Source organism: Labrus bergylta, chromosome 4 (assembly GCF_963930695.1).
Source record: "Labrus bergylta chromosome 4, fLabBer1.1, whole genome shotgun sequence".
In the NCBI taxonomy this organism is placed as follows: Eukaryota; Metazoa; Chordata; class Actinopteri; order Labriformes; family Labridae; genus Labrus; species Labrus bergylta.
This window is the reverse complement of record NC_089198.1, coordinates 2,780,868-2,798,367: the sequence shown is the minus strand read 5'-3', so window position 1 is coordinate 2,798,367 and position 17,500 is coordinate 2,780,868. Positions and strand designations below refer to the sequence as shown.

General features: G+C 45.2%; 1 protein-coding gene across 26 annotated transcripts in view; it reads left to right on the top strand.

The window, feature by feature from the left end:
- The window catches only part of LOC110005370 (discs large homolog 1-like protein), a 105,833-nt gene that overhangs the window by 74,008 nt on the left and 14,325 nt on the right, over positions 1–17,500 (top strand). For all 26 annotated transcript variants that reach the window (XM_065953491.1, XM_065953473.1, XM_065953472.1 and 23 more), the window contains 11 exons: positions 488–538; positions 1,551–1,675; positions 4,635–4,804; positions 4,914–5,050; positions 6,549–6,693; positions 9,932–10,061; positions 11,537–11,693; positions 11,967–12,069; positions 12,279–12,393; positions 12,642–12,818; positions 13,017–13,083. In XM_065953491.1, coding sequence (XP_065809563.1) covers positions 488–538; positions 1,551–1,675; positions 4,635–4,804; positions 4,914–5,050; positions 6,549–6,693; positions 9,932–10,061; positions 11,537–11,693; positions 11,967–12,069; positions 12,279–12,393; positions 12,642–12,818; positions 13,017–13,083 — 1,377 coding nt within the window. The remainder of the gene's footprint in view (positions 1–487; positions 539–1,550; positions 1,676–4,634; positions 4,805–4,913; positions 5,051–6,548; positions 6,694–9,931; positions 10,062–11,536; positions 11,694–11,966; positions 12,070–12,278; positions 12,394–12,641; positions 12,819–13,016; positions 13,084–17,500) is intronic.

Genomic DNA, 17,500 nt, shown 5'->3' with positions numbered 1-17,500 from the left:
AATAAGCTCCACGAGCAGAAACGTGCTCAAACTAGGATCAATATTGGAGATGCTTTTGAAAAATGGAGAGAGGTTAGAACACAGAAAGGTTTACAGACCCATGCAGAGCTGGATAAACACTGAAGCTTCAGAGTCCACCACATGGTGACCTGAGTGAGCATCCACTCTAGAGAGGAGGGGGGGAGACAGCTCTCTATGATGTTTAGAATTTAGACTGCAGTACTCATTTTAAACAGTCGAGTTCTCCTGAGTATGTCCTGCTGCTTTCTCACATCAGTTCTCTCAGACTTTCAGCAGAACAAACTATAGGCTGCTGTCAGGAGAAATCGTTCCTCCTGAGGAGTTTTGTACACGTGTAAAAATCTCTAGCAGTGTGTACGGCGTCCATATCTCTTGGTTACAGGCGTTCTTCTTTGTTGTCTCTGTTGTTTTATGAAAGAGTCCTGACAGGTAATAAACTCCTAAATGTTGTGTCTTGTTTGTGCAGGTGAACGGGACGGAGGCTGACTATGAGTACGAGGAGATCACGTTGGAGAGGGTAAGAGGACAAGCAGCCGTCATGTTTTTATTTTTTTTATTTCACTTTGAATCACCGCCATGTCGTCAGCATAGCGCCCGATCATAACTCAGAGGGTCACTCTGCCCACACTGCTGGCAGCACGTCGTGTAGCTTTGACACACTGCTTTTTTTTATGTGTGACTTTTAAACTTCAGAGGACACACTCATGTCTTCTTATTTTGAAAAATTTCCAAATGTGTGAGAAACCTGAGAGACGAGGACAAAGTGGGCGTCGTCGCTCATGTGTTTGAGCTGTTTCAGAAAACTAAAAACATCTCCAGAAGTGTGACAATTAAAACCTCTGCTATTCCATTTCCTCTGAAGTACAGCTGTGTTCTAACCCCGGACTAGCTCTTCTTCTTCATCATCTTCCTGTTGTTTTTCTTTTCTTGTCCTAATTCCGCCGTGCTTCTTCAAGTGAAAATAAAAGTCAGTGCAGCATGAATAAAAAGCGTCTCTGCCAGCTGAGTCCTGCAGAAACGCAGCCTGTCTGTCTGAAGGCTTTCAGGCCTCAGGCTGCAGAGTTTGTTTCTTCTTTATATGTAAACTAATAAACTTTGAAAGGCTGTGTAGGTGTGAGATGATTCCTCCCGTTGGCCCAATTATGGATGAATCCGCCGCTGCTGAAAATAGTACCACAGAATCAGAAAGGCACATTTCTCTCCTCAGGGTTTGATTTAAACGTCAGCGAGCGGGCTAACATGTCAGCATCTTTAGGAGGAACCAATGAGCTGAGAGCTAAAGACAAGAATTCAGACACTATTAATAGACAAACATTTTGTCGGTTTAAGTCTGCACAGAAATGTGTTGACAATGAATGAAAACATAAATAGGTCATGCTCAACAAGCCGAAAACGCTGAGATAATATGTGTCTCTAGTCCATTTGGGCAGAGGAATCTCAGAGAGTCTCCTGAAAAGTAGATGGTTAATGACTCACCTGTTTCCTTTTCTCTCTCCTGTTTCTTGTTTGTTTTCATTTCCTGGTTTCAGGGGAACTCGGGGCTGGGCTTCAGCATCGCCGGCGGGACGGACAACCCCCACATTGGTGAAGACCCCAGCATCTTCATCACCAAAGTCATACCTGGAGGAGCGGCTGCACAGGACGGGCGGCTCAGGTGAGACACATCTGCTGCAGACGTTACAGCCTGTTTACCTGCTGCAGACGTTACAGTCTGTTTACCTGCTGCAGACGTTACAGTCTGTTTACCTGCTGCAGACGTTACAGCCTGTTTACCTGCAGACGTTACAGTCTGCTTACCTGCTGCAGATGTTACAGTCTGTTTACCCGCTGCAGATGTTACAGTCTGTTTACCTGCAGACGTTACAGCCTGTTTACCTGCTGCAGACGTTACAGTCTGTTTACCTGCTGCAGACGTTACAGACTGTTTACCTGCTGCAGACGTTACAGTCTGTTTACCTGCAGACGTTACAGTCTGTTTACCTGCTGCAGACGTTACAGTCTGTTTACCTGCTGCAGACCCTACACTCTGTTTACCCGCTGCAGACGTTACAGCCTGTTTACCTGCAGACGTTACAGTCTGTTTACCTGCGGACGTTACAGCCTGTTTACCTGCGGATGTTACAGTCTGTTTACCTGCGAACGTTACAGTCTGTTTACCTGCTGCAGACGTTACAGTCTGTTTACCTGCAGACGTTACAGTCTGTTTACCTGCAGACGTTACAGTCTGTTTACCTGCTGCAGACGTTACAGCCTGTTTACCTGCAGACGTTACAGCCTGTTTACCTGCGGACGTTACAGCCTGTTTACCTGCAGACGTTACAGTCTGTTTACCTGCGGACGTTACAGCCTGTTTACCTGCAGACGTTACAGTCTGTTTACCTGCAGACGTTACAGTCTGTTTACCTGCTGCAGACGTTACAGCCTGTTTACCTGCAGACGTTACAGCCTGTTTACCTGCGGACGTTACAGCCTGTTTACCTGCAGACGTTACAGTCTGTTTACCTGCGGACGTTACAGCCTGTTTACCTGCGGACGTTACAGTCTGTTTACCCGCTGCAGACGTTACAGTCTGTTTACCTGCTGCAGACGTTACAGCCTGTTTACCTGCAGACGTTACAGTCTGTTTACCCGCTGCAGACGTTATAGTCTGTTTACCTGCTGCAGACCCTACACTCTGTTTACCTGCAGACGTTACAGTCTGTTTACCTGCAGACGTTACAGTCTGTTTACCTGCTGCAGACGTTACAGTCTGTTTACCCGCTGCAGACGTTACAGTCTGTTTACCTGCTGCAGACGTTACAGTCTGTTTACCTGCTGCAGACGTTACAGCTTGTTTACCCGCTGCAGACGTTACAGTCTGTTTACCTGCAGACGTTACAGTCTGTTTACCTGCTGCAGACGTTACAGTCTGTTTACCCGCTGCAGACGTTACAGTCTGTTTACCTGCAGACGTTACAGTCTGTTTACCTGCTGCAGACGTTACAGTCTGTTTACCTGCAGACGTTACAGTCTGTTTACCTGCTGCAGATGTTACAGTCTGTTTACCTGCTGCAGACGTTACAGTCTGTTTACCTGCTGCAGACGTTACAGTCTGTTTACCTGCAGACGTTACACTCTGTTTACCTGCAGACGTTACAGTCTGTTTACCTGCTGCAGACGTTATAGTCTGTTTACCTGCTGCAGACCCTACACTCTGTTTACCTGCAGACGTTACAGTCTGTTTACCTGCAGACGTTACTGTCTGTTTACCTGCTGCAGACGTTACAGTCTGTTTACCCGCTGCAGACGTTACAGTCTGTTTACCTGCAGACGTTACAGTCTGTTTACCTGCTGCAGATGTTACAGTCTGTTTACCTGCTGCAGACGTTACAGTCTGTTTACCTGCTGCAGACGTTACAGTCTGTTTACCTGCTGCAGACGTTACAGTCTGTTTACCTGCTGCAGACGTTACAGTCTGTTTACCTGCTGCAGACCTTACAGTCTGTTTACCCGCTGCAGACGTTACAGTCTGTTTACCTGCAGACGTTACAGTCTGTTTACCTGCTGCAGACGTTACAGTCTGTTTACCTGCAGACGTTACAGTCTGTTTACCTGCTGCAGATGTTACAGTCTGTTTACCTGCTGCAGATGTTACAGTCTGTTTACCTGCTGCAGACGTTACAGTCTGTTTACCTGCTGCAGACGTTACAGTCTGTTTACCTGCAGACTTTACACTCTGTTTACCTGCAGACGTTACAGTCTGTTTACCTGCTGCAGACGTTACAGTCTGTTTACCTGCAGACGTTACAGTCTGTTTACCTGCAGACGTTACAGTCTGTTTACCTGCTGCAGACGTTACAGTCTGTTTACCTGCTGCAGACGTTACAGTCTGTTTACCTGCAGACGTTACAGTCTGTTTACCTGCTGCAGATGTTACAGTCTGTTTACCTGCTGCAGACGTTACAGTCTGTTTACCTGCAGACGTTACAGTCTGTTTACCTGCAGACGTTACAGTCTGTTTACCTGCTGCAGACGTTACAGTCTGTTTACCTGCAGACGTTACAGTCTGTTTACCTGCTGCAGACGTTACAGTCTGTTTACCTGCTGCAGACGTTACAGTCTGTTTACCTGCAGACGTTACAGTCTGTTTACCTGCAGACGTTACAGTCTGTTTACCTGCTGCAGATGTTACAGTCTGTTTACCTGCTGCAGACGTTACAGTCTGAAAGTTTCAGAAAGTTTTGGATTCCATTGGTCTTTTAGGGAGATTAAATGTCCGTTACCCAGAACCCCCGCCCCCCCGCAGCGTCCTGCAGCTTTCACCGCTTCATTCATATTTCAGCAGCCAGCAGAGTCTGACTCACCTGATCCAGGTGATGATGAGGTCTCAGGTTGAACCCTGTTTGTTGGCCTGTCAGTCATCAGTGAGACATCATGAGTCTGACTGAAAGCTCGACTCACACACTTCCATGAGTCACTTCTTTCTTCTTTCTCCTTTTACGCGGCCGCTTCTAAAACAATAAACTGCTATCTGTGGACACATGGCCCTTAAATAATAAAATAAACCTTCTGATAGATCATACAGTACCTAAAGATTACAGGATGTTTGAGGTGATTTCCTCTCTATGTTTCAGGGTGAACGATGTGATCCTGAGAGTGAACGAGGCCGACGTCCGGGATGTGACCCACAGCCGAGCCGTGGAGGCTCTGAAGGAGGCGGGCTCTCTGGTCCGGCTCTACGTACGCAGGAGGAAACCGGTCTCGGAGAAAGTGATGGAGATCAAACTGGTGAAAGGACCCAAAGGTGACACTTCAAAGCGTTAAACTAGGAGGTTCCTTTCAGGTCCTGATGATGCTTTTGTTTTGGCGCCCTTGTTTTGACGTGGGTTCCTCCTGGTCCGGGTGTGTTGCAGGTCTTGGCTTCAGTATAGCAGGCGGAGTGGGGAACCAGCACATCCCGGGCGACAACAGCATCTACGTCACCAAGGTCATCGAAGGAGGAGCCGCACATAAAGACGGGAGGCTGCAGATCGGAGACAAACTGCTGGCTGTAAGCGCTCCGACCAATTTTTAACATACAGGGTGGATATATCTCAAATCCAAGAGGAAGATGATTTTATAACCAGCTGTTCCATCACTCGCTACAAAGACACCACACAAGTGTTCTTGTTCGATCTTTGATGTTTGTTAACACGTTATCTTTTTGACACACGAGAAAGAAAAAACAATCTGCAGCCTGGTTCAGACTTCAGATGATTTGAGGTCCGATTCCTCCTTCCCGACTCCCAAACTTCCAAACTCCATGTGATCTGCAGAGTCCCTCTGCACCTTTAAGAAAAAGCTAAAGAGCCAGCTCTTTCATGAATACCTACTAACTTAATGATGATGGTCTCCATATTATTGATGATGATGATGGTGATGACGATGGTTTTTGTTCGATAACGATGACTTATAAGATGGTTTCTATACTGATTAGAGCTCTCAAGAACTGCCCTCAATGTTGTGCTTTGCCTCTGGTCACTTCCTGTCAGCACCTGTGTGTCCAATCAGACTCAAAGCTGATCGTTTGCTCTTACTCACATTGTTCCCTTTTTTCTAGATCCTTGCTTGTGTTGTTCTTACTCTCTGATGTACGTCGCTTTGGATAAAAGAGTCTGCTAAGTGAATTGTAGAATTGTAATAGAATTGTAGACTCGAGGCTGCCTAGAACAGTTTGTAGTGCGAGTCGTCTAAAGTCTGAGTACAGTTCTCAGTCCTCCAGGTAAAGTCGAAACTTGATCAAAATACAACTGGACTCAGTTGAAGATCTTGAACCAGGTCCAGATGTATTTTGGATCAAGCTTTGAAATTTGAGTCGTTTAAAGATCCGATCTTAACGACCTCGTCCCGATTTATGTCAAACATGTTTGACGATTACGTCATAAAAAAGGGTCTGGAGGAAGTCGTGCGTGACTACAATCACCACGAGTGATAAGGGAGGATGGTAGTTATGGCGACCAGCGGCAAGACGCAACCCTTACAGGTGTGAGCTGGACACCTGAGATTCAGTTAAAATCTGACCTGAGGAACAGACGTTTCTCCACCTAAACTAATTTTCAATGTTTTCCCTCTCCACTCAAAAGCATTCAAATCAGAAATTTAACCCCCAGCTCCGTTGTTTACATGAGGTCACATGAGGTGCTGCGTTCCTCCGCTGGGCACGATCATCTCAATAACCTCCTGTAGTCTGTGATCTGTAGATCTGTATCATGATTTTCACATCATGTAGTGTGAGAGATTTGAGATTATAGAGAAGAAGCTCTGCTAAGATTCTCCGGATGTGCTCGATGGATTTTTTAAACACTTGGAGTCTGAGCAGCGACTCCTCTGTTCTGAGTTTTAAAGTGACTTTGAAGAGAGTGATGCAACAGCTGATCCTGCTTTTATCAAACAGTGTTTTACCTTTAAAAACAATGTGTGACTGTGTGTTGAACTTCTCTGAGGTTAAAGAGCACGTTGCCGTGTGTAGCAGCGTGTGTGTGTGTGACTCCTCCCCTCTCTGTTTCCAGGTGAACAGTGCTTGCCTGGAGGAGGTGAGCCACGAACACGCCGTCACTGCCTTGAAAAACACTCCTGACGTGGTCTACTTGAAAGTGGCTAAACCCAACAGTGTCTTCATGAACGACAGCTTCGCCCCGCCCGACCTCACCAACTGTGAGTCCAGATGTTTACCTTTCTGTTCAAACTAAAAAAATCTTTCTTCAGGGCTTTCTGCAGATCTTTTTTTTAAATTGTCCCGGGTCACGTTTACACGAGAACGCTCCACTGGAAACCAAATTATTTGTCAAAAAAAAAAAATCTAAGGTTTTAATAGAACGCAAACAGATCCTCAAAACGACTGAAATAGATGTTGGACAGATGCCAGACCAGTGCTGGGACTTACAACATGTACACATACTCTCTGAACCTGACCACCTCCCCCCAAAAGTTGGATGTTATCTAATCGGGCCCAAAATCTTGCCTTAAGCTGTCTGGTGTGTAACCAGCCTTAGAAACAACTGAACTTGAGTTGTTGTCTTCCTGCTGTAAGCTGCACCTCGCTCTGGTGATGGCCTTAACAGACCTGGTTAAAGGTCAGTGACTGAATTAGCTGAGGTGACACCTGGCACCTAGCAGACAGCTAGCAGCTCCCACCTGTCACTCAAAGAGGCCACACCCCATAATTATATATCCCTGTTAAGTCTTAATATAATATAAACAGGTGAGTTGTTTTAACATTCAGTCCGTACAGTTGAAGAGAGAAATGAGCTCCAGAGATCCAAACTGTTTTTATACCAGGATGTAAACATGTTTATTTTAACATGGGGCTCTATGGAGACTGACTCACTGCAGGAGACAGACTCTAGTGGACACTGGAGGAACTGCAGTTTTTGACACTTATACCTCAGCTTGTTTTGTTTTTTTATCTCTGGAGGTTAGAACACAGTTTACTGACCAGCCAATCAGAAACCATTGTCGTTCACGTTTGCAGAGTCAGACTGGGAGCTCTGGTGTCTGCAGGAATCGTGCGTGAAGATCGGTGGACAGCGGGTTTCAATGTTTATATAATTTTTGGTCTGCGGTCGGCTGTAAATTAATAATTTTTTTGCAGGTTATGATTAAAACATCACTCTTGTAGAAATAATTCAGCAGCTTTAATATTTGAGTGAGAACGAGAATGATGGAGTTTTTATGTATCATTATACTTCAAGTCCTAATAGCTCGTTAAAAGTTATTTTAGAGAGTTGAGAAGTGGGGCAGAAAGAGAACTCAATGTTCGGTGAGTGGTTGTCCTTGTTTTAATCACGTTTTTGAACGTCTGGAGTCACTGTGAGCAGTTTGAGTGTCTCTGTCAGCCGCTGTGAAGCTTCACTGGAGATTCTAAACACTCTGACCATAAAGTGTAAAACACACAGATACACACAGATTTAAAGAGAAGCAGCCTGATGTTTGTGTGAAGACGGCCGTCGGATATTTTCATCCAGAATAAAAAAATGAAAATGTTCCTTTCACCCTTTAACTACTATTAACCAAGCTGCAACCTCCAGTGTTGAACAATGAAGCCGATGCTGAAGTGTAAAAATCCTGGAGTGTCCACTAGAGGCTGGCTGCAGAAGCACAGGAAGTCACATACACACCTATTCTAAAAAGCCTGTTTTTACAGCAGAGATGAACATGTTTACAGCCTGGTTCAAAAAACCAAATAGGTGTGATTAGCTCATGTCTGGATGGACACACACTGTACGGGGGGTGAATGTTTTGATGACTCATCAGTTTTGATTTGATGAAGGATAAGAGTTATTCACAATAAGGCGTGTAGCTGACCTGATTGACAGGTGGGCGCGGTGTAACGGTTTGTCAGGAGGTTTAAAACCCGCCTCAGCTCCAGCTCTCAGCCTGTCGTTAGGTTGACTGAAAGTTAGACTGAGACAGCATTTCCAGCATGGAGACCGCCATCGATGGGACTCCAGCACCCCCTGCAGGAACAGACGGGGGACGCCGCTCAGGCTTTTGTCCTCTAATATCCACAAATACGTTCATTTCAATAAGTCAAAACGAGAAAGTTTCCAATATTTGGTGTCTTGGACTTCTATTTTTGTTGCCGTGGTGACAGGTGTCGATATCGTTTTAGTTTTTATTAGAATGGTTTCAGAGTGTTGACGACCACAGTCTGTACTTTGATGCGTTCATTATTAAGAACCTTCAACATCTGCAGGGTGTCATATATGCCCTTCATCCCCCTCTCTTCTTCTTCATTACTTATCGTCTTCGTCCTCCTGTCATTGCCCCCCACACCCTTCCACACACACACACGCGCACGCACGCACATGCACACACACGCGCGCGTCGAGGTTGTGTCGCGTGAAGGACGAGCAGCAAATCCAATCAGCGAGTGGCAAGCTGCATCAGAAACTCCGGCTGCTGTCACTGCTGTTCAGGCTAATCCAGAAACAGAGAGGAGGGGGGGGGGTGAGGAGGGGGGGGGGGGGTGAGGAGGGGGGGGAGGAGGGCGGGGCGGGGGGGGGCAGTAATATGTATAATGACGTCCTGCCACAGTGCACAGAAAAAGATCTGAGCCGGGGGTAATGGATGAGAAGTAATTCAGTTAAGTGTGCTCCCAACAAACATGGAGGATTGTTGTGATGATGCAGCTGATATCCCATCATGCACTGCTTCAGTTATCATATGATCAGCACATTTACCTCCCACGGGGGAGGGGACAGGGGGGTTCAATAGACATCAGGCCCAATGGTCACACTTTCATTTTCCTCTGCCTTTGTTAAAGTTAGCCAGGTTGCCATGGATACAACAGGTTTTCATTTTTTAATGCAAAATAAAAGACACTAAATAAAATTAGAAGTCCTAAAATTGAGTCCACGCTTCTGATGATGTATCATGTCAACAACGCCAAATGGCACGTTTTAAATTCCATTATTTCTCTTTTCAATGTAAAAATTGTTAGGCTCTTATTTTGAATTTTTGTTCTGTCTTAAGCTGAGAGTACTTTACTTGCTGTGTGCTTTTATTTTGAAATAAAGTCAGGCCCTTCCTGTATGTGCTCCTGTTGTCTGTTTGTGAAAATGTTTTTAAATCTATGAAGATGATCACTTTAAATGTCCACACATGTTCAGAGACAGTCCAGGTCGAGTTTCTCGCTCACTAGTTTAGTTTACGATCCCCCTCGACGTCTCCTCGTCCAATCAGAGCGTAACAGGAGGCCGACAGGTGAGTGTAGAGGAGGGTCTGAGCAGGTGTGTGTGTGTGTGTGTGTGTGTGATCAGACGGAGAGACACTGAAGGACCGGACGCTGAAACACTCTGAGAGGACGTGTGTGTGTTTATTTTCTGATTCTGGATTTTATTTTTTCTAACTTTTAATATTTAACTTGTTTTTGTTTGTGTTTGTGTTTCAGCGTACTCTCAGCACATGGAGAACCATATCAGCCCCCCCAACTTCCTGGGTCAGCCCCTCCCCCCGCCGGCCTCCTCGGGACGCTACTCCCCGACCCCGAAGAGCATGCTGGGAGAAGATGATGTCACACGGTGAGGACTAACCTTTACTTTCTCTCCCTCTGACAGCAGACAGGGGGAGGGGGAAGGGGAGGGGGAGGGGGGGCTGGGGGGGTTTGCATGGTTCCTTGAAAGGGCTTACATTTGATTTTTAATATTCAAGGTCATAAATTTGTCTTAAAGCAACATACGGTCATTTAGAAACTGGTGATGGAAGAGAGAAGGTGTGTGTGTGTGTGTGTGTGTGTGTGTGTGTGTGTGTGTGTGTGTGTGTGTGTGTGTGTGTGTGTCTGTGTGTCTGTGTGTGTGTGTGTGTGTGTGTGTGTGTGTGTGTGTGTGTGTGTGCTCGCCCTCTGCTGGTGTTAACCTGCAATAACACACTCTCTGCCTCCTGTACTGATGAACACACAACTTGTAGCTTCATCTTCACGAGCAGCATGTTGACTGACAGCTGTGATGTCATAATGATTGACAGCTGTGACATCATGATTATTGACAGCTGTGATGTCATAATGATTGACAGCTGTGACGTCATGATTATCGACAGCTGTGATGTCATAATGATTGACAGCTGTGACGTCATGATTATTGACAGCTGTGATGTCATAATGATTGACAGCTGTGACATCATGATTATTGACAGCTGTGATGTCATAATGATTGACAGCTGTGACGTCATGATTATCGACAGCTGTGATGTCATAATGATTGACAGCTGTGACGTTATGATTATTGACAGCTGTGATGTCATAATGATTGACAGCTGTGACATCATGATTATTGACAGCTGTGATGTCATAATGATTGACAGCTGTGATGTGGTGATTATTGACAGCTGTGACATCATGATTATTGACAGCTGTGATGTGATGATTGACAGCTGTGATGTCATAATGATTGACAGCTGTGACATCATGATTATTGACAGTTGTAATGTGGTGATGATTGACAGCTGTGATGTCATAATGATTGACAGCTGTGACATCATGATTGTTGACAGTTGTGATGTGGTGATGATTGACAGCTGTGATGTCATAATGATTGACAGCTGTGATGTGGTGATGATTGACAGCTGTGATGTCATAATGATTGACAGCTGTGATGTGGTGATTGACAGCTGTGATGTCATAATGATTGACAGCTGTGATGTCATAATGATTGACAGCTGTGACATCATGATTATTGACAGCTGTGATGTGATGATTGACAGCTGTGATGTCATAATGATTGACAGCTGTGACATCATGATTATTGACAGTTGTGATGTGGTGATGATTGACAGCTGTGATGTCATAATGATTGACAGCTGTGATGTGGTGATGATTGACAGCTGTGATGTCATAATGATTAACAGCTGTGATGTCATAATGATTGACAGCTGTGATGTGGTGATTGACAGCTGTGATGTCATAATGATTAACAGCTGTGATGTCATAATGATTGACAGCTGTGATGTCATAATGATTGACAGCTGTGATGTGGTGATTGACAGCTGTGTGGTCCAACAGGGAGCCCAGGAAGGTGGTGCTGCACAGAGGAGCGACGGGTCTGGGCTTCAACATCGTGGGCGGAGAGGACGGAGAGGGGATCTTCATCTCCTTCATCCTGGCAGGAGGACCAGCTGACCTCTGTGGAGAGCTGAGGAAAGGAGACAGACTGGTGTCTGTACGTACACACACACACACACACACACACACACACACACACACACACACACACACACACACACATATACATATACACAAACACACTCTCACACACACACACACACACACACACACACACACACACACACCGGGCTGTAGAGGGAAATCAATGTTCAGATCATGCGTCAGGCGTGTAGCAGGAGAGAGCAGGAACATAAACACAACATAGCTTTTGTCTCATTTCTATATCAGCGTCAAAAAACATCCGTAATAAATAAATGTGTGTCCTCAGGTGAACGGCGTTGACCTCCGTAACGCCACTCACGAACAGGCTGCAGCCGCCCTGAAGAACGCCGGGCAGACGGTGACCATCATCGCCCACTACAGACCAGAGGGTGAGACATCGGGACACCTGCAGTGTGATCACCTGGGGAAATGAAACATCCATTCAAATCTTTTTAAAAGAGTCTGACTAAAAGTCTGGACTTTTTATATTTTATATTTGTGTTTTTGGATTAACGCGTTTAGTCCATTAAAGATGTCCTCATGAAGCTCCGCTCTGTTCGACTCTTAATCTGACCTCCGTGTCCTCGTTGTTTTTCAGAGTACAGCAGGTTCGAGGCGAAGATCCACGACCTGCGGGAGCAGATGATGAACAGCAGCATCAGTTCAGGTTCTGGATCCTTACGGACGAGTCAGAAGAGGTCGCTTTACGTCAGGTGAGATCACGGCTCACGGATCAGAGCGCATAGAGGGTGTGATGTATGGAGGCCCAGAGGGGACAAAATGCAATTATTTATTATCATGTTTGTTTCTCTTGATTCTTTGCTTCAACTGCTGTGTGTGTCTGTCTGTCTGTCTGTCTGTCTGTCTGTCTGTCTGTCTGTCTGCCTGTCTGTCTGTCTGTCTGTCTGTCTGTCTGTCTGTCTGTCTGCCTGTCTGTCTGTCTGTCTGTCTGTCTGTGCAGAGCTCTGTTTGACTACGATAAGACTCGGGACTCGGGTCTGCCGAGTCAGGGACTCAACTTCAAGTTCGGGGACATCCTTCACGTGGTGAACGCCTCCGACGACGAGTGGTGGCAGGCCCGACAGCTGACGTCTCAGGGGGAGGTGGAGGAGGTGGGGGTGATCCCCAGCAAGAGACGGTGAGGGACACACTCATTAAGTAAAGTAGGCAATGCAACGTTTTTACCCCGACACGTTGTTTCTATTCACCTCGACCCGGCCCTCTTATATCAGCTGGACATGTCGGGTCAAAATCAGTTATAATGAATGTTTTTGTTTTTCCGCCCATGAGTCCATCATCGAAATGACCTCTGACCTTCTGTCCTCTTTGACCTCAGGGTGGAGAAGAAGGAGAGAGCGAGATTAAAGACGGTGAAGTTCAACTCGAAGTCTCGAGACAGAGGGGTGAGTGTTTCATTTCAGTTCTGCTCCTCTGCGTCAGCATCAGATACCTGAATCAGCTCAGCCAGGTGTGTAACACAAAGGTTCTCCTCCCATGATGCCTTGCATGAATTCATTGTGTTACTTGAAGATACTCCAGCTGCAGGATTTCTGCAGGTGTCGTCATCTGTCGCCTTCTGGAGTTCAGAGCGATGGAAGGACAAGCTGAAGCATCGGCCTATTAAAGGAGCAGTATGTAACTCTGACCCCTAGTGTTTAAAATGGGTACTGCAATCCAAACTCAACACATTGTAGAGAGCTGTCTCTCCCCCCCCCCTCACTCAGGTCACCATGTGGTGGACTCTGAAGCTTCAGTGTTTATCCAGCTCTGCATGGGTCTGTAAACCTTTCTGTGTTCTAACCTCTCTCCATTTTTCAAAAGCATCTCCAATATTGATCCTAGTTTGAGCACGTTTCTGCTCGTGGAGCTTATTAGAAACATGCAGAGGCTTTTTAGGTCGGGTACAATCACTTCTATCTGAACCACTTCTCTTGACCGCTTCCATCGCTGCAACACCTGTTGACCTGATAACCGCTCTCATATCTGGCAAACCGAGGGGCGTCCAAAACGGCCGTGTGGGGGTGTCTTAAAAGCGCCTACCTTCTCTGGTCCAAACAAATCCAGAGCATTCAGGAGAATCTAAAGTTAGAAGGAGGACATACTGGCTGCTGCATTGTTGTCAGAGAAGCCAGCACTTCAACATAGCATGTTTCCTTAATGATCAGATAGTAAGATACCTTTATCATCTCACTCACTACATATTGCTCCTTTAATTAAAAATGATCCCTCTTTGTTTGGGCTACATTTATTCTTATTGGTTAGCAGCTGCAAACACCAAAATCTTGTACCTAAACTCTGCAGCCTGTTGCGTTCTTAATGCTGACATGCCTGTAATTCATGCAAGGTATCATGGGACAAGGAATGTCTTAGATCATCGCAGCAATGTCTGCGAGCTGAGTGCACCAGCTGGCCGTTTAAAAAAGAGCCGCATCTGCAGGGCAGAGACAGCGCCGCGTTTCGTCTAAACGTCTTTTCATTGGTCATGCTTTAAAGAAGATGGCATGCCGTCACAGTTTCCTGACCGTTACTTTTTCTTTTGTGTTACCTCGGATATTAGTCCAATATTCTGACTCACGCCTGCTCCATCTTAGTCGAAAAGTTACAACAACAAACAGGTAAACGCTAAAGTCCAACTGGTGCAAGTTGGTCGTAGGTTTCAGCTCTAAGTTTGAGGTGCGCCCAGCTGGTGCACTCGGCTTATGAAGTTTAGGCCTAGTCGCTGAGTCTGAATTGTTTCAGCTACATTTACATTGATGTGTTGTTGATGTATATCTGATGATATGAAGATATGAACCTTGTGTTTGAGCCGCAGCCACCTACTAATGAGTGTTTGACTAATGTTTGAAACCAGCCGGCTCGTTAACAGCATGTTTTATTTTTGAATCTTTGAGACGTTTTCTTCTTCACCACTCCAACGTCTCAGCAGCCGAGCCGCGGCAGCAGCGCCTCCCCCAGCACCTTTAAAACCGTGTGTCGCTTTAACATGCGTTGCCAAAAACTCTCCGCCCGCAAACCTGCCCTCTAACACACCGGAATGATGGAGGGAGGGGGAGAAGAAAAAAAAAAAAAACATGCATGACCTCCCCTCTTCCAGAATCCTCCCCTCCCTCCTCTTACAGAGAGAAACGCTTGACATTGATGTCTGACTGTCTGCTCACAGAAACCTTCCTCCTCCTCCTCCTCCTCCTCCTCCTCCTCACCACTCACCTCTCTCACCCCCCTCCTATCACTCTCTCTCTCTCCTGCTGGATAACCTTGAAGTGCAGCATGTGATCTAATGATGTCAGTAGCCCCACCTCCTGCTGATGACACCTGCAGAGCAAAAGATTTAACGTTCAGTAACAAATAATAAACAGAAGCCAGAGCTGCACTAATCAAAGTTTTTTTTTTTAGTGCAAGCTAAGTGTTAGCCTTTAGCACTAGATCAAAATCCAAAGAGAACTGACAACACCTGTGTAGCTCTACGGAGCTTTTTATCCTCTTTTGGCTTCGAGTTTTGGATTTCCTGAATATTTCCAGTCTGGTTCCATCTCAGTGTTTCCAGCAGCTAGATGTTTCTTTTGTTAAACAACATTTATACTCTACTACGGTTATCACAATACCACATAATTAACCTTCGAAATAATTCTAGTTGTCTCCAAACATTAACGATACCCGTACCACGAGTTGCACGTGTGAACAACCAGATCAGACGTGGGGCAGTCCTCCTGAAATTCTCTAGACATTTCCAGCAGTGCATATATGAAAATGGCGCAAGGTTTGTCATGAAACCAGAATTTTGAACTTGGATACAATTCTGATAAAGTATAATATATATAGGACCAAGAATAGAACCCTGAGGAACTCCTAAGTGATTGTTACCTGTGTCTCCTGGATGTAAAAGCATGCAGATGGTTGATAGTAGCATCAAGTACGTTATAAACACATAGATGAAATATATTTATGATGCTCAGATTGTTCCGTCACCATGTGGCCTAAAACTGATGTATACAACTTTAAATGTAGTTTGAATTGCGCTTAGGAAGATAGGAGGGAGGGGCTACTGCCCTTTGTGATGTCATGAAGAGAAAATCTACAAACGGCCTGTTTGAGCACACATTTTCTGAAAAGTGGAGCAGAAGACGGAGAGGATGGACTTTTCTCATCATTGGGGGGTTTGTAGACTAGAGACACATGTTAGAGTTAGAGGAACATGGTGAAGAGGATTTTAAATAATATGTGACCTTTAAGCATCCTCCAAGCTTTCAAATCCAACTTCACATATATCCAGAAAGCGTTCTTATCTCAGCTTGTAGTTGCTGCGTTTCTGCATGTTCTCTGCATGCCCAGTTTCTTCTCATCTTGCATTCGTCTGACATCTGCTGCCTTCACTGTCACTGCGTTAAAATCAGACACAGAGCAACACCTCACCAAGAACAACAAGGACGTCAAGGTTCAGTTCATCTGCAGAGTAAACAAGAAAAATCAAAACAGGGTGTGTCAAAGTCGACGTCTGAATCTGTGGTTTGGACTGTTTTCAGCTAAATGCTTGAATGCTGCAGCTGTTCAGATTCTTAAACACAGTAGTGTTGTCATGATACCAGACTCCTAAACTTCAATACGATTCTAGTAAAAATTTAATTCTATTAATGCGACAACAACAAAGTCTTTAACACCCAATATTGGGTAATTTCATATTTTGAATTTTAAAATATTGCAGGAAAACTCCTGCACGCGGTCTACAGGGGCGTGTCCAGACTCCAGAGGAGAAGAGTCTCGTTAGAGTTTTAGACCCTGTTGTAAATGTTTGGATCAGACGTCTTTCATTGGCAGAGCGTAGTGGGCGGGAGGGAGTGTAGACCTGGATTATAGAGTTTAGGTAAGGAGGAGTTTTTGTTGCTATTTTGTAAGCGAGCAGCAGAGTTTTAAATTTGATGGGAGCAGTAACTTACACTCCAGTGTAAGGAGATGAACAGTAGAGTGACATGTTCTGTTTTGGATCATCTGCAGAGGTTTGATAGTTCATGTAGGAAGAAGAGCTACCAGTAGAGAGATAGAAGTTTTTATTTACAATTTAAAATACAAACAAAATGTACTTAAATCAGCTGCCTTTTGCAAAATAGCCAGATTAGTTTTTTTCTGACAAGGAAAATATCCAATCACAGTTGAGGATTTTTGGGGTGGCCAATCAGATTTCCAGCGTCCCCCGTGCCTCCCCTCTGGAGACGCTCCTGACTGTCTTAATCATTCAAATACGTTGGCAACATTTCATTATGCAGGAGTTTGCTCACAATTGTTTTGATGGATTCATTCTCGTCCTGCTCACCTGTTTTATAAAAAAGAAACACCTTTTGATTGAATCGTTTTGAAACACCTGGTATCACAAAATATCGCACATTGTGACGACCTTACAAGTATGAATGAAAAAAAGATTCCTTAACTTTAGTAAACCCAGGACGTCGTCCGCTAAACGACAGCGGTGTTGTCCCGGGTTAAAGGGACGTCGATGTGAATACTTCTGATTTCTTTGTGTTCTGACACCGCGTGAGCGCTCAGGTTCAGACTGTTCAGCTTCCACTCAGCAGATAAACTGTAAATATGAAAGTGATAAAGTCATGATTAGGTGAATGAAACAGACAAACAGTAGCAGCAGAGTTCTGTGATGTTTTAGTGTTTTAACTTTGAATGAACCTTCAAGCTGACGAGCCACAGACTCAGACAAACAGCTTCTCACTCCTCAGACTCCCCCATCTCCCCCTCTTCTTCTTCTTCTTTATTAATTTTATTCCATCACCCCTCTTCCTCCCTCCCTCCCTACCTCCTTCCTTCCTTCCTCCCTCC